The 27576-nt window shown below is 48.6% G+C and overlaps 2 protein-coding genes across 8 annotated transcripts in view; one reads left to right on the top strand and one right to left on the bottom strand.

The window, feature by feature from the left end:
- Positions 1-27576, bottom strand: part of CACNA2D4 (calcium voltage-gated channel auxiliary subunit alpha2delta 4) — a 121702-nt gene that overhangs the window by 24829 nt on the left and 69297 nt on the right. The window lies entirely within an intron of this gene.
- LRTM2 (leucine rich repeat transmembrane protein 2) lies at positions 3015-26016 on the top strand. 7 transcript variants are annotated; one of them, XM_088164623.1, is made up of 5 exons: positions 3015-3536; positions 14976-15127; positions 15667-15828; positions 19677-20267; positions 21720-26016. In XM_088164623.1, exons 3-5 carry the CDS (start codon positions 15762-15764, stop codon positions 22172-22174), a joined length of 1113 nt encoding a protein of 370 aa, XP_088020749.1. In that variant the 5' UTR covers positions 3015-3536; positions 14976-15127; positions 15667-15761; the 3' UTR covers positions 22175-26016. The 7 variants fall into 7 exon arrangements, with proteins under 7 accessions (XP_088020749.1, XP_088020747.1, XP_088020750.1 ...); XM_088164621.1 differs by having other exon boundaries at positions 14025-15127; XM_088164622.1 differs by lacking the exon at positions 3015-3536 and adding an exon at positions 8465-14164 and having other exon boundaries at positions 14991-15127.

Below are 27576 nucleotides of genomic sequence, written 5' to 3'. Positions count from 1 at the left end.
ACAAAATAACCAGTGCAGTCATGCACAGTCTGGCACAGTGATGGGGAACAACTGGGCTGTGTGTCAACTAGTTGAATCCAAGAGCTCTGGAGGAATTACAGCCTCAAGCAGGACCTTGAAATAGAACATAAAGTGCAAGTGAGGAAGAAAAAGAAATACAGGGAGGGAGATCTGGAGCCTTTTTTCACAACACCAATATCAGGAGGATGAAGTGTTACTGTTTCTACAGATTTCCTCTGAATTAGAAGGAGCTTCAAAGGGGGGAACAGATCCTTTAAATCTGAATCATGCCGTGTGGGTGCTTTTAAGCTAACAGTATGATCTGATGCTCTAATTCAGATGGGTATGAATTAAAAACTTCATACCCGTACATATGGAGTATGCAGTGGTATATTTTCTTGCCTCACGTATAGAGACCATGGCACCTGGCATCAGCTCTGTGTTTTATACCAGTGTCCTTGTCACATTCCTACTTACAAATCCCATGTATCAGAGGCACATTTCTCATCCAGCTCTCCCTGCTGTAAACTGAATCTGACTGCCTGTCTGTGGGGGAAAGCAATGATTCTGTAGAGCTGCATTGCCCTAAGCCTTGCAGAGCACAAACCAGACAAGACAAAGAATGCAAACAAAGGAGGAAGGACAGGGCTGAGTCTGGCCTGGGCTAAGATTCCTTGGCTTCAGCAAGGCTGTGGCAGGCATGGTTTGGCTTGGTGCCCTTGCTGACAAACCAGCACACCATGACAGCAGGCAGTGGTGATGTTGCTGCTGAGTCCCATGAGGTCCATGCATCTGATTTGGTACACAGGTTTAAATAAATTCATCTTTCCAAACCATCTTAAGGTAGAGTCATTCCCCTTAGCACAGCAGATCACATCAGTTGGATATCAGCATTACCCAGCACATACAGTTTTCATGAGACTTGAAGAGGAGTCGATACCTACATAACTAACCTGTCAATGCAGACTTACTCAGTGGCTCATGGTTTTGCCAGTGGGAACACTTGGCCTCAAACAGTTCTTCAGAGAGATCTTAGCCCCTGGTTGTAAATCCTTGCTTCTGCCCAGGAGGCATAAGTAGCACTTACCCAGCCTGGACAGAGCTGCCTGCAACATGATGAGGAAGAAAACCTGGGGGGTCAGACTGGTGGCCAGTGGCAGGGACAGAAAGTGGCAGCTGCTGGCAAGAACTGTGAGAAACTTTCAATCATCTGGGTGACCTAAGACATGGGAGCTGAGGAGAAGCAGGCCACAATCAACCCCCCCAGTGCTAGGAATAGTCATCTGTGCATATTCACACTGTTGGTGAGGTCAAGGAGAAAGGAGGAAAGCAGTGATTCAGTCTGAGATAAGGATGATGTTATAGCTCAAGTGAGAGGGAAAAAACTGGAATAAACTCCTCTGTGCTTGTTCCAAAGAATAGCTGATTGTTAATGAGCCCTTTTGCTCTGGTGGCAAAGGGTATGCTGCATCAGTAGGAAGATCTGAGGTCCATGAAATGATGAATGGCCACTGCAGAGTCCCCAGAGAGACCATGGCTAATAGTTTTATTCCTACTCATATGCAAGCAACCTGTGTCACTGCAGCAGCCCAGCAATGCAATAAAACAGGAGGACAAGCAGTGCTGAACACCTGGCACAGGTAGGCATCACTGTATTGACACGGTACCCAAAGCTGTGCACCACTTCCCACCCTGCCTGCAAACCGTGGCTGCAGTGGGCCTTCCCTGGAGCTGTTCACCATGGAGAGAAGAGCCTTCCCCTCCACCTGTTCATCCCCCTGCTGAGCATGCCTGCTTCATTAGCTCATCCTCTGCTTGCCTCTCTTTCTGTCTGCAGTCTCTGGCTTCTCTCTTTGATTATCCATATGCTGTTCACATAAGGAGCTTTCCCCAAGATTTAATTCTTGGGCCTGCTGCACAACAAAAAGGCATAAAAAAGTCTCAGGATTGCATCCTGCAGAGGGCTTATCAAGATTTACCTTGCCATTCACAACCTGTTTTCATGACAGTTGGTCTAATGGTTACATAAAATCTGTGATTCAAATGGAAAGTACCAGAACAGCCATGCCTGTACCATCCATTTGCATTCTTTATTCCCCATTTCTTAATCTTTTCCCTCTTGAATCAGTAACTTGAAATTTTACTTTGAGTCCTCTAAAAATTTCACTTAAAAAGATAACTTCCAGACAAATTAAAATGAGCAAAAAGCCCAAAAAAGCCTGTTTACAATACTGGACCTGATAAGAAGGAGTAGTTGAAATAGATCAATAAAAGAGTAATTCTTACAAATGTGAGGTCTTCATCAAGATGCAGGAAGGCAAGATAGGGGTCTGATTTTCGGGGGGGAAGGCTATGGGAGCCCATGGGAGAGCACAAAGGAAATCCCAGCAGAGGTAGTGGGCTGGATTTGGCTGCTTACTGCATCCCTGTACCAGCAGGCGATGTCAGGGAGGGCAGGGAATGCCTGTCACTGACGGATGTCACTGCATCTGACACACGCACCTATGGCTGAACACACTCTGCTGCACCCAAAGTTCAGGGGAAGGAATCTTTCACCCATTCCCCTCGTCCCAACTACCCCCTAACAGCACCCGTCAAGTTTCCCCTGAATCTCTAAGGAAACAGACACGGGGTTGTGCTGCCCACCGTGGGCACCTCTCGGCTGTGTCCCTGTTGGATGCACTCCCTCCCCACCACCGTCTCTGCAGCACTGGAACGAAGGGGGTGCGTTTCCCCCAAGCCCCCCGGGTTCTCCCCCGCTGTCTCCCCATCGCTGCAGCCGCTGCCTTCGCTCCTATACAAAAGCATGGGCTCGTCCCCTCTCATCCTGGCGCCTTTCTCTCCGAGTTTATTGTCTTCAGCTGTAGCAGGGGAGAGATGGAGGGAGGGGAGGAACTGTTCCGCTCGGTGCTTTCTCTTGTAACCTGTGCCTGACCAATCTACCTCCCGAGGGGCTGCGGGGAGCTCCTCCCGCCCTGGCATCTCCTCACCCCTCCTCGAGCCCCTCGGCTCCTGGCACCCGGAGAGGGATGGCAGCGAGGGCGGGATGAGGGAGGCAGAGGCACTGACAACAACTGCCCTTTCTCCAGGATGCATTGAGAGGAATGAAAACCTCCCGAGCTCCTTCCTCTGGGTGTTTGGGAGCAGATCCTGCCTGCCTGGCGGGGTGACTCCTCTGCACTGTCTGTGCGCGTTCCTGTGCGTGTGCTGCTGCCATCGCAGATGTACCCCCAGCTGTCACTTCACCGCGCACAGTCGCTCCCTCTCCCGCCTCTCTCTTTCTTTCTCTCACCCCCTGTTTATTATTTACGGAGGATTACAGTCCCTTTCCCACGCTGTCATCTCGCTGTGCGGCTCCCCTACCCTCCACGGGAGGCAAGCGGCTGGCTAGAGAGGGCTCCTGCCAGCTAGGGTCCGCCGGGAGCCCAGCTGCGAACAGAGGCACTTTCTCCTGGATTTGCTTTGGGATTGTACCGGGTTCGGAGAGCTGGGAGAGCTTCCATTCTCACAGGAGAGTCCATTCCAGCCTGAGAGAGGTAAGTGAAGACGTCTCCCTTCAGCGTTTTTCCCCCATGCCCGGTTAAGCGAGGTGAGTGGAGCTGCCCCCAGGAGCGGCTTCCCCGGGGAGGAGGGTGGCAGCCAGGGCAGCACCGTGTGCCAGGCAGCTCAGTGCTCAAGGCTCCACTGTGCCAGACTGACAAATGGGCAGCGATTTCCCCCATGCAAACCTGCTGCAGAGGTTGCTGCTTTTACTGGTTCCAGTCCAGTTTCAGTGCAGGCAGCCGGGAGCAACTTCTCCCAGCTGAGAATGGCAGCGACAGCTTTCCTTGCACCACAGGCGGCTCAGGTGCAGCTTTGAGGCTGAGAACTCGGTGCTGGGGTCACGCCGGACCGGGCAGCTCCTGGTGAGCCCTGCCTTTTGTCCCCTCCTCGGGGCTCTCAGAAGGGTCAGCATGAGAGGGGCCACCCGCCTGACTTGTGATGGCTTTGCTGGCTATCATTTTGGACTCGGCTGTCTCAGTAAGAACAACCTAAAATGGAGAAGTACGGGCCAAAATCAAACAGGTTCAGCACTCAGTGCACAGCTTTAGGATCGGGGGGATGTATGTTATAGAAGTGTGTGGGTGTGTGTGCTCATGGACATGACCACAGGACATGAAGTGAAGGATGCCAAATCACAAGTAGAGCGAAAAATAAGTCCCGAGTTGTTTTCAGCATCTCTGCAGGGGGAGGCTGTGATTTCTGAACTTTTGGGTGGAAGGCACAGCACTGAGGGGGGGGGTGGGTGAAATACAGCACAGAGAAGCTTCCCAGCCTTTTCCAGCCCTGACGGGGAGGAAAGGGTGAGAATGAGGCCCCAAATGGGCCGAGGTGAAGCACACTATGGACACGGGTGTATCTATGTAAGCGTTAGCCTGTGTGTGTGTGTGTGTGCATACATACGCATGCACAGACACGTGCACACACTCATCCCACACAGGGCATTCTGCCCCCTCCTCCTCCCTCTGCCCGACCAGTTTATTACCGTCCCTGCATCTCCTGCTAATTAAGAGAGACACGTTAAACTGGAGCTCTCCCGATTTGGGGAGAGAGGGTATTTTGAAGCTGTTGCTCCAACCAGGTCATGGCCAAGCTGGGCTCCAGGCCCACCACGTGAACTGCCAGGTAACCTGAATGTGCCACATCCAGCACAGCCCTGATGGGAATGGCAGCAGGCAGGATACAGCACTGCTCTGCTGCAGGGGTCTGACCTGCCAGTCAAGGATGGAGAGAGAAATTAACATCTCATTTGGGGAAGGACTGAAGCAGCTGCTGCTGCAGGAGAAGGAAACCCTTAAAAGACAGGGGAACCCTTAAACACAGACAGCGACTTGTCCCAAAGCAGGGAACGTTCCTAGCAGTGAGGAGAAGGGAGCCTTTCCAGAACTGCAGACCATTTTTCTTCTGAGCTTTGTCACTCAGATCTATTAGGGGGCGGGGGTAGATCTTCCTCTAACTGCTGTGGGCAAACAACATTTGCAAGGGAATTATTCCACATGAGTGAAAGGCTTGCGGGAGTTGTCTCCCTGTCAGACATCAGTGCTGCCTCTGTTAGTGCATCCTGTCCACTTGGAGGAATTATGGTAAATCTGAGCAAAGGGGCTGTTTGCAAAGAGAAAGGGGGAAGCCTTCTTATGCAATTTTTATGCCAGATCATAGCTTTACCCTTTCCTCCAGCAAAGTGAATGTCACATGCTAGCAAGGTGTACTCTCAGCTCAGATATCTTTAAGAGTTACTCCAGCTCCCTGTCCTTCCTCCAGCTTTTTTTAAAATCTGATGCAGAAAGGATTTTCTAGGCTCTTCTGCACCAAAGAAGCCTGATGAAGGCAGACCTGTGTCTCAGTAGGACTGGGAGGGTCAGCAGCAGCATGGGGCCACAAGGATACCTGGACAGGAGCATTCAGGGAGCAGCAGAGGCTGGAATAGGATGGGGAGAGGCTCAAGCCTGTGGAAGGGCATTTCTGGGTAGCTCTTCAGTGACTCTTGCCTGTTGCTGAGTCAAAAGACAGAGCAGGCACTTTCCTTCACTTGCCATGTTTGGTTACAAGCAGCTGCTTACACTGCTTGACAACTGTCCCAGTCCTGGGTGGCTCAAACCATAACTCAGATGACCATACTGGGATGCTCCTGCCAGCTGGGTAATGCTTCAGCATGCTACACCATGACACGCTCAGTCCTCAGTGGAAAGAAGCAGGAGTGGGAGTTCTGGGATGTTCCCCCTGCTGCAGGGAAATACCTTGTCACACATACCTTATTCCTGCTGTGGCTTTAACAAAATGCTGGCTCACAAAAAACCTTTCTGTGATTGAGGGTATGGCAACAGCAAGAAGATGTGCATATTTTCCTATAAACTAGTTCAATTCCAGACTTGAGATGGAAGGAAAAGTTGCTTCATCTGTGAGGGGTTTGATTATGTGAAATATATTATTCATATTGTAAAAACAAGCAGTTGAAAGTTAGGAAATACTGGTACTGGAGGCAGCGTGCCACTTGCACTAGGTTGCAGTCCTGACTGGTAGGATCACATGCTGTATTTTCATAAGCTGCTTCATTCAGGTACTTGGCTACATGGTGCTCAAGGAGTGATGCAGGGGGCTTCTTTTTTTTCCTTTTTTTTTTTTTTTTTTTTTTTTTTTGGTACTGCAAAATGTGTGCCTGTTTTATTTGTTTACTGCCTGCCAAGCAAGCCCTGCAGGCAATACATCACTATTCATTGTCTTGTGGTGTTCTGAAGATGTTAGCAGCTACAGTTGCCTTGTAGCTGATGATAGAGAATTTATGCTCCTGATGAGGCAAGAGAGAGTGGTTGTTTTCCTGGCTTTTGAAGGGAAAAGAGACTCCCCCTTTTAGCCACACAGGGAAGGAGCAGCAGGTGCAGGGCCAGAGCCTGAGACTTCTTGGCTCTCAGTGCTATTGAGTCCTTGAGATTGTACCAGTTTGCTGGTTAAGCTGCCAGCATTTTGGAAAAACAGCTGTGAGTGCTCAGCAGTTCTGCAAAATGGCCCCAAGGGTCTCGTGTTGGGCACCCGCAAAATTAGGAATGCACAGACTGTGGCCTCCTGCCAAAACTGTGGTTTAATGTTTAATTCCGTTTAATTCTAATTTAATATAAAAACAGCCTTATTTATTACAACATTTTCATTGTTAGCTTGAGTATCATGTATCCTTTGCACTGAGTATGGGACAGGGTCCTGTGAAAAAAAAGAAATAGTACTTGGTCGGGTAAGCAAAGGCAGTGCTGTGCTGCATGCATGCAAGTGGCTGAATGAAGGTTGGGCAAGTATAAGCTCACATCTAAGTCCTTGGCTTTGCTAGCCTGTTTTATCATATGGCAATTTTTTTTTTCTTTTAACAAAATGACAGTTTCCTCGTTATATTTTAATGGATGGGAAAACAAGAGACTGTCTATTATCTATGCTCTGCAATGCCCTATGCCCATGACAGGAAGGACTGAGACTTAAATTTACAGCAAAGCCACACAGTCAGAACTTCTGGACTGACTGCAAGAAAAGGCTGTTACTTGGAAGACATTCCCTGCTACCATGCTCCTCCTCACTTCAAGGAGTCTTGAAGATTCGTTCCCCATGAACCATGCTCTCACACAAGGGATAAGAAAGCAAGACCTCACCCTGAGTCTGGAGATGAGCTGTTAAAGGCAACTTGGCTTGGCACTCATGTCTTGGGCTGCGTTTGCCCTCCTGGTGAGACTCTGTAGTGCCAGTGCTGCCCAAAGCAGGGTGTGATGCTGCTGTGACTCTGCTGTGAGGTGCCCGTGTGGGGACAGAGGGGCTGAAGGTGGGCCCTGCTTACCACACCACTTCTAGTGATTTTGATGGGATGTCAACTTTGCCATAAAGGTATCTCTTCTGTAGCTGCAAACCCCGTAGAAAACTAAAGTCACATCAAATTTACAGACCTTCCTCAGCCTCGGCAAGCTCTGCAGCATGAGGCTGTGATCTGTGTGCTAACCCAGATGCATCCAAAGATCCTGGCTGGAGCTCTGGGTTGGGAGAGCTGTCACCACATCTTGTTGAGCTATGGGCAATGTTCCCAGCTTGTAAAAGGCATAAATGTGTCCCAGAGATCTGCAGGCAGCCCTGGAGCTGAAGGCAGCAGCCCAGATCCCATGCAGTTTGTGGGGACTTTGCAGGGTTGTCCCTCTTGGGGCTCCGGGAAGGTGATGGGGGGCGATGGAGAAGCAGAACAGCTCCAGGCTCTTAGAGGCAGCACCAACAACCTTGTGCTACAGTGGCAACCAACTGAGACAGATCTCTGCAACCCACTAAGGCAGGAAAAGGTCTCCTTCAGAGTCCAGTACAAATGCATTGTGTGGGAATGATGAGAGTCAGCCTTTCCTCAGGAGGTTTGCCAGGAGCTATGTGCATGCTGGGTCACTGATTCCCTTACGAGAGGAGCTGAGAGGATTTTTACTGCCAGCATCTCATGCTTTGCCCCATCACTGTGCAGGCATGGATGGTTCCTGCCCCTCTGGACATGCCCAGGGCATAGCCTCATGAGACCTTCGTTAAGTTCTTCCATTTCTCCAGTGTTTTCTACATCCTCTCTCTCCTCCTGCTCCAGCTGCCAAAGTGACAAGCCACTACCCTTACAGCTCATTTTGGGAGCCTGGTACCCAGGGAAGCACAGCCAACAAGGGGAGTGAAGAAAAAGGGGAGCAGCTTTGGTGGCAGCAGTTCTTCACCATGCTGGCTTCTCCACCAGAAGAAAGAATAACAAGAGTCAAGCATAAGGAAGGCCAGTGAGCTCAAGGGCCCAGTGTATTTCAAAATGCAGGCAACGAAAATAGCAAAACCAGTTTTTGGGCTAATGCAGAAATGAATGATGGGAAAAAAGCGCAAGTGGAGAATTTTGTGTGAAAGGGATCACTCAGGCTTGCAAAAGCTTGCCTCATTTTTGGAATGAGAAACCAAAAGAGAAAGGCTTGTGGCTCAAGTGCCTTGACCCTCATAAAATGTAAACAGGGGTATTGATCTGGAAGCCCCTTGATTTGGCAGCCTGGTCATGCTCTTCAACAGCATCTGGCCTAGCACTCCAGGGACAGAGCATATATTGATTAAAAACTTACATTTTTCTGTCTTGATGCTCAATTGATGCACCTCCATCTACTACTCTGTGCATGTAAATGTATCTCTTATCTCAGACAGGCTGGCACCTTCCCTCTTACAGATCTGCAGCATCCTTTGACTCTAAGTAAGAGACCCAGGAAAGGTACTGAGCCATGTTAAAATTTTTGACCCCTCAGAGAATCCTTCCCAAATGTGGGCCCATACACACCTTCCTTCTTCACCACCTGAATAAAAACAAGAACGAGAATACTTTGGGATTCAGAGCACTGTCCAGCCAAGAAGTGCAGAAAATACCTGTGAGCACAGTAGTGATGGGAATGAGGACCAGAGCACCAGGATTCTCCCACCAAGCTGTCTTCTCTGCCTGCAACCTTTTCCTGGTTGTACCACCCACCCACACCCCCGGGGTAGGCTTGCCAGGAAGGGGGGAGCAGCATTTTAAATGCCAGTGAGCTGAAGGATGCTCGTGGGGTGTAGAGGAGGAACTGGGAGCAGAAGGGTGCCTCCCTCAGACCTGCCAGGGCAGGAGTGGCTGCAGTCCTTCTGTCAAGGGACTGAGCAAAAGGATTAAGGGCCTGAGCTACCACTGACCATGGGATTAACCCCTGCAGGAAATTAAAGTTGTAGGGAAGGCTCTTCACTCCACAGCTGAGAGAATGAGAAAAACTGGGATCTGGATTAGAACTGGCAGGGCTGGTGACAAGCCACCACCCACAGCCAACTGTTCCCAGCTGGATCAGAAAATGTTATCTCAACCTTCATGTAGAACCCCCCCCCCCCCCCCTACATCTCACTTGGTTACCAATTTTTGCCAACAGTGTGAGAAGAACAAAAACATCACCCCGTGGCAAGAAAAAGAGGAGGAAACTGGGAAGTCAGCTCACGTGTCCCTCCTCTGAGCCCCTCTCCCACTCCCTCACCCGCTTCCCTTCTCAGCTGCCTCCGTTCTGCAGGGAGGAAACATGCACGTGGTCTGTCGCGTTCAGTAATACTTGGAGAAGATGCTGGCACACACATGGCTGGATTTCTTCCTGTCAACTGCCCCCTCAGCTCTCCTCCTGCTGCTGCTCTGGGCCTCCTCCATATGCTGCACTCTCACTGTGCTGGGACTTTCCTGTCACTCCTGGTTGGATATCCCGCTCCCTCCACCTGCTTCCACAGCTTCCCAAGGAATTCCACATCTCCACAGCAATCTGGGTCTTTCCCAGCAGTGCCACCCTCCCTGTCTCCCCTTCTGATGCTCTGTATTTCTCAGAGGATTTGCTGAGGCTTTATGCCCTTGGTATTTCCAGCTCCTCCAGAATTTCCCAGTCTCATTATTGTGCATTGGTCAAGGAGGCTTGGGATGCAAATGGTGTTTTCTGCTTAAGGTATGGAACGAGGAATCAAGAAAACTGACTTCTCTCCTGTTTTTGGCACAGGCCCGTCAGGAAACTGGGAAAACCTGGCCAAAAATCCTTTATTCTGTGTAACTTTGATAAGGCCTACAAATACTCTCTGCAAGACAGGAGAGCATTTACAAACCCAAGTGCAAACGCTGCACTTGACAGCTTTGAAAATCCTGTGTGAGTAGGGAACTGATGTGGACTAATGATGAAGTATCAAAAGCAAGGCCACTAAAATTTCAGCCAGCCAATATCAGCAGCCAGTTTTACCTGCATCATAGTTTGCCTCTCCATAAAATGAGGATAAAGTTGATCTTTCTTGGAAACATTTTTTACCACCACCACATTTGCATTTCAGAGGTGCCTACATTGCCAATCCAAAAATCAGAAGCTTTTCGACCTTTTCACATCACAGATAAAAGGATGAGGTTTTTTATTCACACCAGGCCAGAAATGTGGCAGAGTCCCTTACAAGACCAAGCGGGTTTTACACTTTTTCTACTTGCTTTACAGCTTTCTGTATGAGGTGTTTCCTTTAGCTGTGATTGATCACTGCAAGTCAGAGGGCACTATTTCTTCTGCAGCTGAGTTTCTTGTATGAATTTAAAATGTGCTTTCCATTGATTGTGACAGCACAACACTAATGAATCTTGAACACGTGTTAATACATCAGCAAGTGCTGCAAATGAAGCCCCAGCTCTTTAGCCTGGAAGCTCACTGGGGCAGTGACACACACTGGATGTTTCTACTGCACTGCTGAGCTTCTCTGCCACCTTTGAGTGCTTTTGCATTCCAAAGAGATGACAAATGAGGGGCTGCCACTGAGACAATGTGACCTCTTGGGATCGATAATTTGCACAACTAACAGGTCTGTTGGGGGACCAAGAATGGGAGAGATCTCCATGCCATCTAAAGCCGCTGGTGGTGTGGTGGTCAGGCCACACAGATTTTGTGTCTCTGTTGCCTCTTGCCCTGCCAAAGGCAGATGAAGGGAGATGCACAGAACAACATGCTTTAGTCACTAAATGCTGGAGTACCACTATCCCCCCCATTATGGGGTGATAGCAATAGAACATGAATCTTAAAAGCAACAAGGAAAGGGGAAAGAAAGAAAATAATCTCCTTAAAGTGTCCTCCATGCCCTCCCTCACGCTGCTGCTTTTCTGATAAAGGCTAAAGCAATTCAGCATTGGAAAGGGGAAAGGGACTTTGCCATCAAGGAGAGTGTGGGGGAGGGATGAAAGTCTGTGCATACTTTCTGATAATTTATTGCTGGCATCTGTTGCAGTCTCTGCTACCTACCCTTCTGTAATATAGGTCACCCACATGCCCTGCCAGTGCTCATAAGCCAGGCTGTTAACGGAGTCTGATCCCTCAGCCGTGATCCAAGGGTTAGTGCATGGAACTTGGAGAGATAATCAGAGACAGAGGTTGCTTCTGACAGTGTCTCATCCCAGTGACACAGTCACCTGTGTCTCTAGCCTCAGTGCTGTTGTCTGGAGAATGGGATAGATCTACCCACCTACCCAGAGCAGAAGCACTACTGGCTCTTACCTCAGCCTTACTTCTGGGGGTCATTAAACACAAAATAACACTGCCTGACAGCTGTGGTAAGAGCCATTCATAGAGCACATGGCAAGCTTTGGATAGAAGGTGACACAGAATTGGGAAGAGTTACTAAACCAGCCTGTGGATACAGTAAACTGAAACCCTCCCCCGTTCTCGTAGCATGATCCTTGGGACCCTCCCCCAAAAAGCCATGGCTTTGGAGTGATACTGCAAACATTACTGGTGTCTGGGCACAGAGGAGCAGGCACAAAAAAGAAATAGTGCCTGCCATAGTTTTTAGCCCTGGCAAGTGCTGCAGAGTCATTACAATCCCCTCTGCATTCTCCCCTTCTTTCGCTCCCCTGCCCCCAGCAGTAAGGTTTGCTGTTCAATCTAATTAGGGGAATCCTCATTAGAGAGTCCTCTAGAGTCTGACAGCAGGCCAAATGTCCAAGTGGCACTTCAGCTCGGTGTATTTTTGGCCACTGGAGCCCATGGGCCAGAAACGGATGATTTCATTTTGTTGCTTTGAGCTGAAATGAAAAAAGTTGTCTTTTACTGCCCTATTTGAAACAGTAATAGGAAAAGGCCATCACCAGCCCCACAGGCAACCCTGTTTTCTCCAGAATGTGGAAAGTCATGCAACTCCAAGCACACGGAAGAAAGCTCTGGCCACTGTGCCCCATGGATCATCACAGGGTATTCAGCTGACATGTTGCTCTAGGGAGAAGGAACCATCTAGAAAGCCCATGAGAAAGACTAATGCCTGGTTTGTGGAGCCCTTGGGGGACTTCAGAGCATTCAGAGCTCCAGCAATGCTGACCAGCCCTGAGCCCCCAAATCCAAGCAATGCCAGGCAAGCTCAGAACAGATGGCACGGTGCCTCTCTTGTTGAGTTGGGGGCATATAGGGAGCACTCCTAGGTCTGGCAGAGTGCTTGCTGTTGGAAAAATCCCTGACTGTCAGGCTGAAAGCAGCCAGACACATCTGGTGCTGCACTGAAGAGGCTGGAGGTGTGGGCAGGTGCTATTTGCTCCAAGATTACACGTTCCCAGTGCTGCACTGGCAGCGAATGCAGTTGGCCTGGTGCTCTGCAGAGCAGAAGGCATCTCTTGGGCCACAAGAAAACTGCTAATTAAGTCAGAATTCAAGACAAGCCAGAGGAAACCTTTAAAAAAAACAACTCTTAAAAATCCTCTCTGCCTCCTTGCTCTCCCCTGACTATGGAATATTAATCACTAAGGGTATAATGTTCTTATGGGCAGTAGATGCGTAGGAGAAACTGGGTTTTTTTTCTGGATCTTTGGAATTAAAATTTCTCCATGAACATACTTCTCTAAGGTATAAATGCAGAAGCTCATTGACCCTCACCTTTCAGCAGCCAAGAAACTCTACATATTCCAAATCTACTGCTCTGCCACCTGGGCATATGGTATGCCTGGAGATGCAGGCAGCTTTGTGGGAGACATGGAGGTTAATAAATATGGGTTACAGAAGAGTCCCTGGCACATGTGCAAGCCCAACTCCGTGCACATATTTGTAAATGTAAGCCAGGCTGGTGACTCTGTGCATTTGTACATGAAGGTAGTTGCTTTCAAGCCTTGGGAACACGTGTATGAGTGCACACAGGGTGGATGCTATCTATGGAGTGGGGAGTGTGGCATATATGTGACATGCTTTAAAATAATCTTGGGTTTATCAAGGCCCCTCCATCTCAGTGCATGTTGCAGTGCAGGAGACAGCATTAAAGCCCGAACAGGTGTTAATCACTATGCACTGTAATAAATTCTAAACTTAGGGAAAAGGCTTATTTATACATGGCTGCTCCTCCCACCCTGCACTCTCTGCTTGAGCCTTGGTGCTGCCTGAGGGAAGGAGGCACCCGTGAGGTACCAGAAATGAGTGCAAGAGCTGGACTTGCCTTGCCAGAGCAGAAGGAGCTGGGGGTGGAAACCCTGACCCTGTCCCCATCCCCGCGTTTGGGTGTGCCAAGCCCTGCCCTCAGCCCCCATCATTGCCTGGGGACGGCGTGGATAAAATGCACAGAGCATGCAGGGAGAGGCACCAGTGCATGGCCTGAGCAGGGGCCTGGGCTGAGGGGACACCATAGAGGGAAACCGTGTCACCACCAAGGAAGCTGGTTTGGGGGTTGGATTTTTTTTTTTTTTTTTTTTTAATTGCTTAGCCCCCTAATTGGAACCAAGCCAGCTGATACAGATGGGGTGTTACAAAACAGAGCCAAAAGGCAAGAGCACAAGGAACAGAGCTATCTATAACCCTGACAAAGTTAGATGGAGTGAAGGTGGGGAAGAGGGAAAGGCAGAGCATGGCAGGCGGCTGCCCCTGATGCTGAGAGCAAGGACGTGATCATTTGGCAACAGGATTTGGAGCTGATCGACTGGCGCTATCCAGCAGGCAGATAAGGCTCTGTGGCTGTCAGCTTAACTCTGCCGTTTATTCCAGTGCTGTAGGGAGTTAAATAGAGCACACGGAAAGCCTGCTGCTGGGGAGTGAAAGTCAAGGAGGGAGAGGGAAGGAAGAGGCTGTAATTGGGCAGTGTCCGGGGAGTCGGGTGGAAGTGGCTGCAGGCAGAACCCCTCCAGGTAAGTGCCGGCAGCTTTTCATCCTCCTTTTCCGTATGGACAGGCGGGGACAGGAGACTTCAGGGGTGGCTTTTAGGATGGAGACGTTTCTATGGGGGAGGCTGAAAGTCTTCACGGTCGGGTCGAGCTCAAGCACCAAACGGGGACAGATATTTGTTGCAGCTTCTCCTTCAGTGGGAACTGCAGGGAAAGGGCTCCAGCTCAGTTTGGAGAGTGGGGGGCTGCAGCGGATGAAGGTTGATTTGGTTTCTGTACCATGAGAGGTATTTGGTGCATTGCATTTAGGTAAATGATCTAAACAGCTTTCCAAATGTGCTAGTCTAGCTACTGAATCTGCACATAATTTTCATCAAGATGATAATTTTAATATTTCCCAGTGGTTTACATTCCCATATAAAATAAATCAGTCTGGGAGCCTGGGGGAGGGTAGGCACCCGGCACGTGTGTGGGGAGAGTGTCCTGGTGGCAGTGCAGCACCCAGCTAAAATAGCCGCTGTGGATGTTGTCAGAGCCCCTCAGAGGGAAGGGAGGATGGCTTATTTCTGTACTCTGGTTGAAATGTGTCCATCTAACTGCTGCTGTGACTGTGGGTGGCACGTCAGAGAGTACGCAGGGGGACAGAAGGGCTTGTGGTGTTTTCATTTTTCCTGCCTCCTTGTATCCAAAAGGGAAGCGGGAGGGAAGTTGAAACCTGTTGTCAGTCACTTATTGTCAGGGGAGAGTTTATGGTCTTTGGGTTTCTAATTAGATTGAGGATTTTTCCTTCTACTAATTAAGATGCAATTCCTCTCTTTTCAACACTCCCACTCAGTCTCCCTCGCCTCAGGTCCTTCCTTCTCCTTCTCCTCCGAGGCTCGCTCGCTCTTCAGCTCCTGCAGCTGCTGCAGTGGGAAATCCCCAAGCTGAAGCTGTGCTGCTCTAGCCACCACATCCATTTTACCTTAAAACAGACAGGAAGTGCTGGTAGGGAATAGGGAATTCGGCATGGGGTGGCGGGGGGAAGGAGGGAGAGAGGGGTGTGGTGGAGTCGGGGGGAGGAGGAGCGGGGAGAGAAGGAGCTTGGCAGCCGCTGGTGCCCAGATCGCAGCGAGCCTGAGCCGTGCGTCAGGCAGAGGATGCACAGGTGGCACCAGCCTGCGTGGAGGCGACAGGAATGAGCCGGAGTCTGCTGCCCTGGCAGGGTCACCTTAGCAATTCATCAGGTTAACCCTGAGCATGAGGCTAATGTAGCTACCATAGCAGGCTATTCAAGCACAAACTTCTCTCTGGCACTTAGGTGAATCAGGTTTTATTTCTGCACCGTGAGGTTCAAAATGAATTAATGTTGCGCCTTCAACACACTGCGCCTCCTGAAATATCCTCCATTTCTCCTCCAAAACAGAGCTGATGCCTCAAAGGCAAAACACTAATTGGGGAAGGGAAAGGACAGCACTGAGCTCAGCCCCGTGTGCTGCACCCAGGTTAGTGAATCTCATCTGCTCTGCTCTGCTTTCCCTCTCCAGGACCTGGCAGGCAGGCTACAAGGTCATTCCTTCTCCCTGTGGGGCCGTGTGCCAGGCTGGCTGTTGGATGTGAGGACACGCTGGAGAAGACCACGATGCTGCCTACAAGTGCTGGCCACCGGTGGAGGAGCAGGTTCCTCATGAGGTGGCAAGAGGCTTGTCGTAAGTAATGCCTACTCAGGTACTAACTACAATATTCCTGTTTGTCAAGGGAGTGGGAAGAAAATAGGTCACATCAGGGTTAAGAACAGGGGAGAGGGACAGCTAAGAATGGAGATGTTTGAACTAATTCCTGATTCCTTTAGAGGCCAGGCTAGCTGGGAGGGAGAGTGATATTCTAAAGCTGAAGATGGGCTTAAAGTGGGACAGCAAGTGATGATTGCTTCTGAATTCCAGTGGGCCTGGCAGGTGAGAAACAGCATGACAGACACAAAGATCCACCACGAACAGTTCTCAAATCTGTGTCCTATGAGCTGCAGACTCCTCGTGTGCTTGGGATTTATACACAGGCTGCTGAGCAAGGCTCCCAGTTCTTCACAGAAAAAGTCATAACAGATTTTAGAAGGAAATGCAGGATGTGAAGGCAGAATTCTCCTACTGGGCACTGCCACATGTAGTGAAAATCAAGGAGTAAATAAAGCTCTCTTTCAAATTAAATTGTAAACGTTCAGCCTGTGCATATTCCCAGAGAGCTGGGGCAGCTGCTAGAGTACCCCTGAGTGCAGAGCAGGCACTGCTACGGTGATGTGGGGCTTCTGAGAATTTATCTGCATCTCAGAGAAGCATCTGGGGACCACAGCAGAGTAAAGGGGACACTTGGAGAGTGTCCCTCACTACTGCATGCCCAGGCACCAAGTAGGTCTGTGGTTTCCCTTGTTCCAGTCCTCCTGGTCACATTTGGAGCTGCAGCTGTAAGAAGCTGGGGGAATAATTTCCTTCTCCAGAAAACAAACATTGTAATCCATCCTCACAGACTAGACTGTGTAAATTATTTACAATGAGTGCTACTGAGTCTTGGCTTAATCTGATATACTTGGATCAACTTTCTGCCACCTACTAGTCACCAAACACCCTACAAAGTAACTTGATCTTCCCCAAACACAAAAACACTTGTTATCCATCTTTCTGTAGAGCTGGAAGACAGTTTCAAGTCCTGTCTATTGCTTGCCTGCTTCTCTTTCCTGTAGAGCTGCATCTCAACCAACACAATGAATTCCCTGGCCTCAGCTCACATCCTCGTGGATGCACTTCTTGCAGGGAAATGAAAACGAAATCTCTTTTCTGTATGATTTCAGTAAAATATTTCCAAAAGCATATAGCAATATATGGGTAACAACAAGACATTTTTGGCATATCCTACATGGCTGCAGAAGCTTGGCATAAATCCATTTCCTGAACATAACCACAGCCAGCTGCTTGAGACTTTGTTCCTGCCAGCCACTGCCAGCACACACACTGGTGGAACCCCACAGCCACCCAGTCGGCGCCGCAGGCAGCCAGGCATTCTGAGAGATAAGCCCTGAGCAGAATGCCACCTGGATAGCATTACACATGGGCTGCTCTTGCCTTTCTTGGTGTACAAAGCAGCTGTTATCTCATCATCACAGCTGCCAATCTATTATTAATACTGGGCTTTTGTTAAGCATCCAGGAAAAGACGGGGGTCACTTGAATGACTCATGGCTCTTTCCCTTCCCCACTCTAGCTCCCATTCTTTTAATTCTCTCCCTACAACAAGAGTGTGATGTATTCTGAACAGAATTAAATATCAGCCAGCCAGTCTTTACCTGTACTGCAGTAGACCATAGGCTATGATCTAATTTCATGGCGATTTTTGCTGTGGGTCCCAGCCTCTGCATGACAAGAAAGCACAGAGGTGCTCTGGGTAAAGATCTGTCTTCCATTTCACCATAAGGGTCCATAATTCTCTTTAAAAGAGCACATTTATTGGCATGGCCTGGGCTGATGTACACCTGAGATCTCAGCTGTAGGATAGTAAAAAATTATTGAAGAATTGCAAAAGATGGATGAAATAAGAGAGAACTGATATATTATCTCTGAACATTTATCCCTTGGTCCTTGATAAAGTCATATAGCTTGGGATTCAAATGGGCTCGTTGTCCTTAGACTACTGGTCCACAAATCTGCCAATTCTCACAAGGATCACTGGGAACACAAAACCTGCCCCGTGCAGGATGACAGGAGTATGAAGGCACAATGCTGACCAAAGCAAAGCTGCTATAAAAAAATGGGCTGTGGGTCAGATTAAGCTCTAGAGAGTGGAACAAGGGAAGAAAGGAAGAACAGGGCTGACTGCAAAGCTGCTCCAGGCAGAGCTTCTCCACAGTATGGGTCTCCTTTGGCTCCCTCTCTTGTGGCAGTGTTTTCACAATTCCTTTAGAATTAAGAAGTAAAACACGTGCTTGTTGGTTCCTTGAAGAAAAGCAGGACAGAAGAACCTGACTGCCCGTTCAGGAAGGCAAGACAATAACTGCATTCCCTTTAGCTACCATTCACCCCTAAAAAGACTCTACAAACCAAGGGACTGCCTTCTCTGAAGAAAAGTGAGAAAGGGAGAGGACAGGCATGATGTACAGACAAACCTGCTTCAGTTTTAGTCAAATGCTCAAACTTGTCACCTTAAAAACTGCGAGGGAGCTGAATTTGCTTCCCACATTGGAGAATAGTGGAATTCATTGTGAGATCTCAATTCCACAAAAGGAACTAAGATGAAGGATACAAATGTTTTACATAGTCTGCTTAAACATAACTCCCACTTCTCTAATGACAAGAGGCACAAAGCTTGCTTTCTTGTTGATAATGCTTCTTTGTCACAAAAATGAGAGCTTGAAAGGCCACTAGCTCCCAGGGAAGGTTGGTAACTAGAGCCTTGGTGCCACTGGCAGGATCTGTACCCATGTCTGGAATCCAGAGCAGCTCTAAAGAATGCTGATTTGTGGTTTGTCCACCCTTAACTTTGAGATAGTGTAGGAGAAAAGGTGTGTGTATGTGTTAACCCTTTTCCTGACACTGCTTTTCACAATTACATTTCTTTTCCTCATGCCATTATTGTGGGCAATTTTGGTCAGATGTGGTTTAAACTTTTACATGTCTGTTGTCTGCCCAACATGCCATGACTCAGGGTTTGCCCCATGATTTGCATAGGACTGTAATCCAGAATGTGTGCAAAGTTCCTGATAAGAACAATGCTGGATCTGTACCCAGTTACCATCTCTAGATTGGGGGGATCACTGGCCACTTAGATATACTTTTGGGGCTGTTGTTATGGGATTCAGAAACTGGTTTGAGAGCAATGGCAAGTACCAGGTGTCCAGAGATTTAGGGACTCCTTGTTACTTCTTAGCAGTTGTCTTGGTCATCCCTTTGTAATGTAATGTAATTCATTAAAAAGTGGACACAAGGCCCATATGACACACTGTGAACATGGTAAGAAAACAATACCCTGATTTAGAGTCTTAGATCTGAGTCTTATCTATCACAAATATTAGGATTCAAACTGCAGGAGCACACCTGAAATGTAGGTTGTTTTAATTCCATTTTTCCTAAAAGCTTTTTAGTAACATATCTGTTTCTGAAAAATTTGAACTTCTTAAATATACCTGGTCCCTCCTCTCTCTACTCTGTTTAGAAAGAGCTGTCCTTTGTCAGAGGTGACACCTCCCACCACTGTCTGCTCCATTCTTCTCTGACAAGTACCAGTGCTTCAGCATCTGTTGGCAAAGTCCACTGGGATTCACTGTTCTGACTTCATTGGGAAACTGGAAGGATATTTACTTGCTTGTTCATAAAAAAACCAGGCTAAAACCAGAGTCATGCTGTCAGGATGCAGGCCAGTGGTAAAGGGATTTAGCTGTGAGGAAACTCATTACACTGCAGGGCATTGCAGTGAAGAGTCCTGCTGTGAGGGCTGTGTTGTACTTGTGGTGGCTGAGGATGGGAAAGCACTGATCTAATCCATGCCCTCTTTCTTCCCCGCTTTTCACCTTCCAGTGCTTGGCTGCTGGCTCTCACTATGTGCTGCTGAGTCCTTCTTTGCTTGTCCTTCCTCCTGCAAGTGTAACAGTGGCAACCTGGAAGTGGACTGTAGTGGCCTGGGCCTCTCTTCCATTCCCTCGGACATCCCCACAAACACCAGGACCTTCCTCTTTCTTAACAACAAACTCAGCATCCTGCCAGGAGCAGTGTTTTCCAACCTCTCTGCTCTACAGAGGCTGGATCTATCCAACAACTTCTTGGACCAGCTCCCTCAGAACATCTTCAGCGACCTGGGGAACCTCACAGAGCTCCAGCTGAGGAACAACAGCATCCGGGCCTTGGACAAGGACCTGCTACAGCACACGGCCCTGCTGCGCCAGCTGGACCTCTCCATCAACGGCTTGGCCCAGATTCCTTCGGGCATCTTTGACGACCTGCCTGCCCTCCGCTCCCTCTCCCTCAGGTCCAATCGCCTGCAGAGCCTGGACAGGGTGACCTTCGAGCCTCTGACCAGCCTGCAGCAACTCCAGGTTGGGGATAACCCCTGGGAATGCGACTGCAACCTCCGAGATTTCAAGCACTGGATGGAGTGGTTCTCCTACCGAGGTAGGTGCTGGCGCTGCGGGAGGGAGGGAGAGGAGGAGTGCTGCTCTTCCAGGAAAGGCAAGCAAAGGCAGGCAGGGAAGAAACAGGAGCAGATACTGGCAGGTCAGGCTGACCTGAAGAACATGAGGACCCCGCTACAATTTAGTGCCATTGCACCTTCATATAGCAACACTGCCAGTCTGTGAAGTTCCCAGCAGCCCTAGATCTCCTATTTACTTGTTCTGTTTCTAATCGGAACTATTACCTCTTTTTTTTAAATCTTAAGAGAAGAAAGAACTTTCCTCAAGTAACATTAAAAGTTTAGGATTATGAATTCACCCCACTCTTTCTGCCTAAAGAGAAGAAATGCTTTTCACACTTGGAAATAGCCATCCCATTCTTTTTCTTAAACTGAGAGAATTAGAAGTCAGATTTGGCTGTAATGCACCAGGTTTTCTGCCAAAAAAAGAACCTTAGGGAACAGTGACACTTAGGAAAAATACTGCAACTCATACTGGAGAACCCAACCTACAGCTCAAATTAACAAGTCAGGCCCCAAATCAGACTGGCTATAAAATCATCATTTCAAACCTAGCAGTTTTTGACAAGTTTGTATTTCCAGATTTTCCTTGAAACACAGAAGACTAGAAAGGTACATGTCACTTATCAGGAATGCTGATGGGATGACATGCTTTCAGGAGCTTCAACTCAAAGAAAGATGGCACATTTTACAGGAGTGAGGATTGAAGGCCTGACCTTCTGTTTCTGGAACCAATGAGTAGGTTCATGCAGCTAGCAACAGTCAGCTGTCACATCCCTGCTGATCACAGCCATGCTGCAAGGAGATTATCTCTGCCTATGGCTACACTGCAGTCTGAAATAGGCATTTGTGTGAGCAGAATCAAACAAGCATACGAGTGCCACTTTCCACTTTTTTTTAATTTGTTTTTTTTCTTGACTACCGTATCACAAAGTCAGTGGAAAGGATGCAGACATAACTTTGCTTTTTTTCCTCCCTTTCCAAGGAGATTGCTCAAACTCACTCAAGCATTTGTTTCAACATCTGTCATTATTTTCACAGAGATGGATTAGTTGTCAGAAGATGGGACGTGTATCTCTTCTTTTTTTTGAGAAGATACAGCCTGGTCCTATCTTTTTACTTTAATTTCTCCTCTTCTAAAGTGCTTCTACTGAGACTTACATAACTCACTAAACAGTATGAGGCTGATTTAAATGGTTTCAGAGGGCTTTCATGTCTTGGCCTATGCAGATATCATGCACCAGGAGCTTTAGTGTCAAACCCAAGCTAGGCAGAGGCATACTGGCCAGCTGACATGGTTGAAGCTTCTGCAGGGAAAATACTTCAGCAGGTGTGAATGGAGGCCCATGAACTCACCCCAGCTGAGGATCTAACCCTGCTGTCTCTGTATGGGGATGGAGCTGCGACTGATTCCTGTTCTCTCTGTTGGACAGGTGGGAAAATCGACCAGCTGGCCTGCACCTTGCCCAAGGAGCTGAAAGGAAAGGACATGCGAATGGTGCCCATGGAGATGTTCAACTACTGCTCCCAGCTGGATGACGAGAACAGCTCGACAGTGCTGGAAAATACTGGCCCGCCTTGCACTAAAGGAAGCCCTGCTCCTTCCAAATCTAAATCAGGCCCAGAAACAGAAGTGGAGCCCAGTGTGGGATGCCCTCAGAAACAGCGGTACAGGCCTGTGAGCGTGCGCCGGGCTATTGGCACTGTGATCATTGCAGGGGTGGTCTGTGGCATCGTTTGCATCATGATGGTGGTGGCAGCTGCCTATGGCTGCATCTACGCCTCCCTCATGGCCAAGTACCACCGGGAGCTGAAGAAGAGGCAGCCACTCATGGGTGACACAGAAGGAGAACACGAAGAACAAAAACAAATCTCTTCTGTGGCGTGAAACTGTTCTAGGAAGGAAGGGACAGCGATGAAAAAAGGTACCTGAGAGCAGTCAAGCATGGGGTCCTCCCAAAATACATCTTCCCAGACAGACTGTGCTATTGCTCCACTCACCCAAGTAGTACAACATGCTTCTGGGGGTCAGGGCACCTGGCTCAATTTCTTTTCCTCTGCTCCAGGCCCATTTTTGTGCCCTGTTACCCTTGGGCCCTCCCAGACAAATAAAGTAGAGTCAGACCTTGAGTGCTTGCTGTACCTCATGCCCTTGCACAGAGCTTCCCTCACATGCCTGCTGCAAAGGCAGCTGGCACCTTCTGGGAACCTGTGTCATCCTCTCAGCTTTGGTCCTGAGTCGTCCTGTATCCTGTCAAGAGTTCTCTGCAAACAGAGAGCAGCTGTATGAAACCTTATGTGGGGAGCAGGACACCAGAAGTGTCCATGCCTCACCGTTGGGTCACTGCTGTCGTGTGATACTAAGTTGCTGCCTACCCTACAAATCAGTGCTGCCAAGATTACATCAGAAGGGAGGCAAGGTTCCTACGGTAGGGCAACAGTCAGTGGGAGATCTCCCTTCTCACTTTTAGAGATGGAAAGATATCTGTATCACCCTAACACATTGCCAGGGAGCACAGGGTCCCTCTTTTTGCTCCTGGCCAAGTCCAAACCTTTGAGCTGAGCACACATGTCATCTGCTGCAGGTGCACAGGCACAGAGCCATCCTCCTGTACACACACACACTGACTCATTCTGATCCCAACACACACACACAGAGCCAGTCCCAGTTCCAGGCATCCAGGCACCTCACCTGCACATGCAGAGCTACCATTCATGCCCATGCTAACCTGCCCTCTGCATGCAGCCATGGATACATCCAGCCACTTTATCTTACCCTGATCATAGTAGTGGTATCACCTTCTGCTTCAGACAAAAAACATGCACACGCCACTAAGGAGTAACAAAAACATCTCAGCCATAGTGCAGAACTGGCAGCAGAGGATGGAGAGAGGCAAAGGTATTGAGATTACAACACCAGTCTGTGGAAATAAGTACATAGAATGAAAAAAAAAGCTGTGTTCTTATCTATTTTACGTCTTCTCTAATAAATGGAGAGGGTAAGGATATGAAGCCTCCATTTAGAACTATTTGATTGGCAGATCAGAAGTGGGTCATCAGGAAAGACTAGAGGAGGAGGTGGCTTACCAGGAGCATAAGCTGTGCTGAGTAGTGTGAGCCTAGGGGAAGGTGTCAGGGGAAGAAGTCACACAGCCCAGGAGCTGCACAAGCACAGGGGCCAGCAGCGTGTGTGGAACAGGGTGATGCAGTCAGAGTGACCAAAAAGAGTGGATAGAGTTCTGGAGGGTCTTGAGGTGAAGGCTGGAACCTGGAGCACAGCATGGCAAATGTGGGAGAGCCCAGGAAGGGTCTGGCACAGAAGGCAGCAGAGCTCACATGCACACCCTCCACCATCACTGGGGTGTCCAGTGACACCCACAGCTGCACCCGAGTGTGCCCACACACAGCCATGCACACTGCCACTGTCACGTAGGCTGATTTCCCCTAACCAGATTTTAAAGCCCTCAGACTGCAGTGCCTCCTATTAGTCTTAGCTCATTCTGACCTGACAAGGAAAAAAAAAGTGAGAGGGGAAAAAACATGAAAGGAACTAAACATAAGGACTCATTTTGTATCACTGGAAGTGGGATAAAATGCTGTCTCCAGGGGAGAGCGCACATTGCCATGGTAACCTGCTCTAACCCGTCACAGTGGGTATTCCTGGGCGAGGAAGATGACACCGGAGGTCGTGCATCCACAGTGCCTGTGGATGGTGTGATCCCTGCCATCAGGAAACAAGCTGGCAGCCAGCCCAGCTTTGCAGGGTATTTCACGAGGAACCTGTGTTCAGAGACCTGCATGCTCTGCAGGTGGCCCCTGCCAGGGCGCATCACCTCTTCCACCTGCTCCATCTGAATCCCAGTGCTGTTGGACATCTCACAGCCCTCCTGCTCGCTGTGACTGGATCCCTGTGCAGGAAATGCACGCTGGCTCCTCACTCCTTCTGGTCCCAGACAGGTGGTTGTACTGACCCCTGGGCACACAACATCATTAATCAAAGCCTGGAGCGGCAGAACCTCTCCTGGACTACCCAGGGTCACCAGAGCCAGGGAGGCAGGATGCTCTGGACTGTTTTAGCATGACTTCCCTTCAACACAGGGATACATGAGGCAGAGGAGAATGTTCTTCAGGGAAGCAGAAGACCAGGCTGCCACGAAGGAAGAACTGGGAGAAGCAGTCAGCCCACCCACCAGTGTGCGCACACGCTTCCCCCCGCTTCCAGCACACTGTGGGGAAGAGGAAGAGAAGGAGGGGGGCTGGTGAAATGTGAGGAGGAAGGACTCTTCCCCCATGCACTGTACAGCCACCCCAATCATCCCATCTGCTCCAAGCCTAGCCCGCTTTGAAGGGCAGAACTGGTGCACTGCAGACTCTGTATGCGTGTTACTGCTGCTCCACATTCCCAGCAAGCCAGGACCAGACCCTGCCTGCTGGATCCAAACCTCTCCCCAACCTCCCTCTCAGGGGAACCTCTCCCTTTACCATACTGGACTCCGCAATCATACTTGAAATGGGACTTGAGTCAGAGCGGTATATTTATAGATCTATATTTTACTTGCATCAAATAATGGTGACATATTGCACAAAACAAATGGGATCTATATATGTGTGTGTGTGTATGTGTGTGTGTGTGTGTGTGTGTGTGTGTGATAAGAGAGAGACTGTTTTTAAGGGAATAGACTAGAGGTGAAACAAATGGGAAGAAGGTAGGGGACAATGCAGGGGTTGAGGGTGTGAAATCCTCATTTCCCTGCACCTTCCCTGTGACTTCCTCCTGCCCTGACCAATTTTTCTTTGTTGCTAATAATATTTTCTATATCCTGTGTTGTGGGGATGGTGATGACCTTGCCCATCCTCTCCTTTTTTTTGTTTTAATTTATACAGCAGAAAGTCTGGATTTATCTCAACCCTAGACAAGGGACTGCTATGTTTAGAAACCCACCCAGGAAAGGAGAAGACAGGAAAGGGGAGAACTGAGTGTTGCTGGGAAACACGAAGGCTGGCTATGAGGAGTCCCGCTGGAAGGCAAATACTCTGTTTGGCAGGATGGGGACCTGTCCTTCTGCATGCAGAGCAGAGTACCAGGGCTCACTGGGAAGTGCCCTCTTCACGGCACTGTTTGCAAACAGGTTCTTTCTCCATTCCCCAGCACACCTGGAAATCAGACTGCCCTGGTGAGACTGAGCTGCTGCACTGCCCACAGGCACTGCAGGGAACACAGAGCAGGCAGAAACAAAGCTCTTTGGGATGCTGGATACAGAATGAGACCCAGTGCTCCTTGTGTGCCCAGACAATGGGTTCCTCTGGTGTGCGGGGACAGTGGCTCCTGTTGTCCCTGCAGGCACGGCTGGGCGTGGGGGGAATCCACCTGGATGCAGGCAGCTGCTCCAATGACACATGCAGGTGCCTGCCCCCAGGAAAGGGTCTTCTGGGCTGGCAGGTCCAACACATGTAGGGCTGGCAGGGCCACCAGGAACACCCCTTCTGCTCCCCCTGCTCCCCTTCCCCACACATCCACCTGTGGGACAGGCAGGCACATCCCTTGCAGGGAACAGATGACACTTGTAATTCCTTTTTTCTTTTTTGTTACCGTTTGAGGGAGAGCAACAAGATTTTCTAAAATGATTGAATGGAGGTTTCTTTGGCATGAGATAGAAAATTTTTAAAGGTATATTATATTTCTGGCTTGTTGTTACAGAATAATAATAAAGAATGTATTTTCCTATGCTCCTTCTTGTTTAAATGAGATCTCTGGTAGTACCATTCACTCTTTCCCTATCCCCTGCAGAAGCAAACACCACAGGGACTCAGCCAGCCAAAGGAGAAAGCCTCTCAATTCCCACAGATATATTCTTGTCTGCACACACTGTTAAAAGTTGGAGTGAGCGTGCACACACACACACTCTATCAGTGTAAGTCAGGGTGAGGCTCTAGGACTAAACACACAGTCGGTGAAGGTGAGACCCTAGATCTAGAAACACACACACTGAATGCTCCAGGGACACAGCCAGACAAGGGTGATTGTGTAACAAGGATAAGATACTGTGGCAATCAGCTCATTACATAAAAGTAGAAAGGGCCAAATTAATCCCTAGTGTAAGAATGCAGGAGCCAATGGAGTTATATTCAGGTCAAATTTGATTCCAAAAGCTCTCTTTTTTTTTTTTTTTTTTTTTTTTTTTTTTTAATTAGAACATAATGTAACAAATAGGGAGCTATGGGTTCCTACATCTCCAGATTCCTGACCCTCTTGAGCAAGGTTATTTCAAAATGGATGGAAATTGCTGTCTAATCCTATTGCACCCCCAACTACACAAGCTGTCACCCCTAGAGCTAAAAGAGTCTCTCCACCAGCTGTTCTCTGGCTAGGTCTATCACATACAGCTAAGAAGTTTAAATTCCCCACTTGGCCACATACACAATTCATCACATTCCCTTGCTGTAAGAATAAGCTCATCCTGACATGTGTGAAACCATGGAGGATGTTAAACCCCATCACGAGCAAACCCTTGTGCCACCCTACTCACACTGCTGTACTCAGTCACCCTGCTATGCTCAGTCTGGTCTTCAGAGAGAAGCTGGGAGCAGAACCCAGCTACTCTTAATCTGCTCACGGCTGAGGCATCTGTTCTGCTAAAAAGGTATGTGCTGCAGGAGAGTCACCATTATTGTTTAATAGCATGGTGTCTATGACACATAGTTTAATCTAATTTTGCCAGATAGGTAGAGGAGTGCACACAAATACTACTCAGCACTTCATATAATACCAGAAACACAGAGCAGAAAAAAAGCAAAGCCAACACATTCATCTGATGACTCTAGGCTTTTTCAGTTCATGAACTACCTGGGAGCAGGCTGCGATTTTCTGCAATTTGATTTATAATCATTTGATTACTATTTCATATGGACCAATGAATTTGTCCTGCTTGCATACCTACTCATGCACACATATAACATCCTATATAATAACCATGTAATTATGTACATATATCAGGTAAAAATAAAAATAGGATTCCTCCTCAGTATGTCATCCATCAGCAGCCCACTGTGCTGGCTTGAAGAGCGTTTGCTAGCACTGATTGGAAGCACAGGCAGAGAGTTAGCTCCTATCCTCTGACCAGATAAATGCAAGTCCTAGCATGGCATTTCTGAGGGCCAAATAGACTCCTCTCCAAGAATAATGGGCAATACAACAACAGTTACAGAATGAAATGTGAATAAATAAACATTTCCTGAATCATCCCAGGGTGCTCTCCACATCTGTTGCAGCCCTGCAAACCCGGGGAAAAG

The sequence above is a fragment of the Sturnus vulgaris genome, chromosome 5, assembly GCF_052056855.1.
Source record: "Sturnus vulgaris isolate bStuVul1 chromosome 5, bStuVul1.hap1, whole genome shotgun sequence".
Taxonomy (NCBI): Eukaryota; Metazoa; Chordata; class Aves; order Passeriformes; family Sturnidae; genus Sturnus; species Sturnus vulgaris.
Note: the sequence above shows the minus strand (reverse complement) of the source record. Positions and strands in the feature narration are given on the sequence as shown.

Bases quoted from the DNA above. Each gene is read 5' to 3' on its own strand.
- LRTM2 (XM_088164624.1), top strand. From the start codon at position 15,762: ATGCTGCCTACAAGTGCTGGCCACCGGTGGAGGAGCAGGTTCCTCATG. The intron at 15,829-19,676 runs GTAAGTAATGCC...TTCACCTTCCAG, and splicing joins GAGGTGGCAAGAGGCTTGTC to TGCTTGGCTGCTGGCTCTCA. The intron at 20,268-21,719 runs GTAGGTGCTGGC...TCTGTTGGACAG, and splicing joins GGAGTGGTTCTCCTACCGAG to GTGGGAAAATCGACCAGCTG.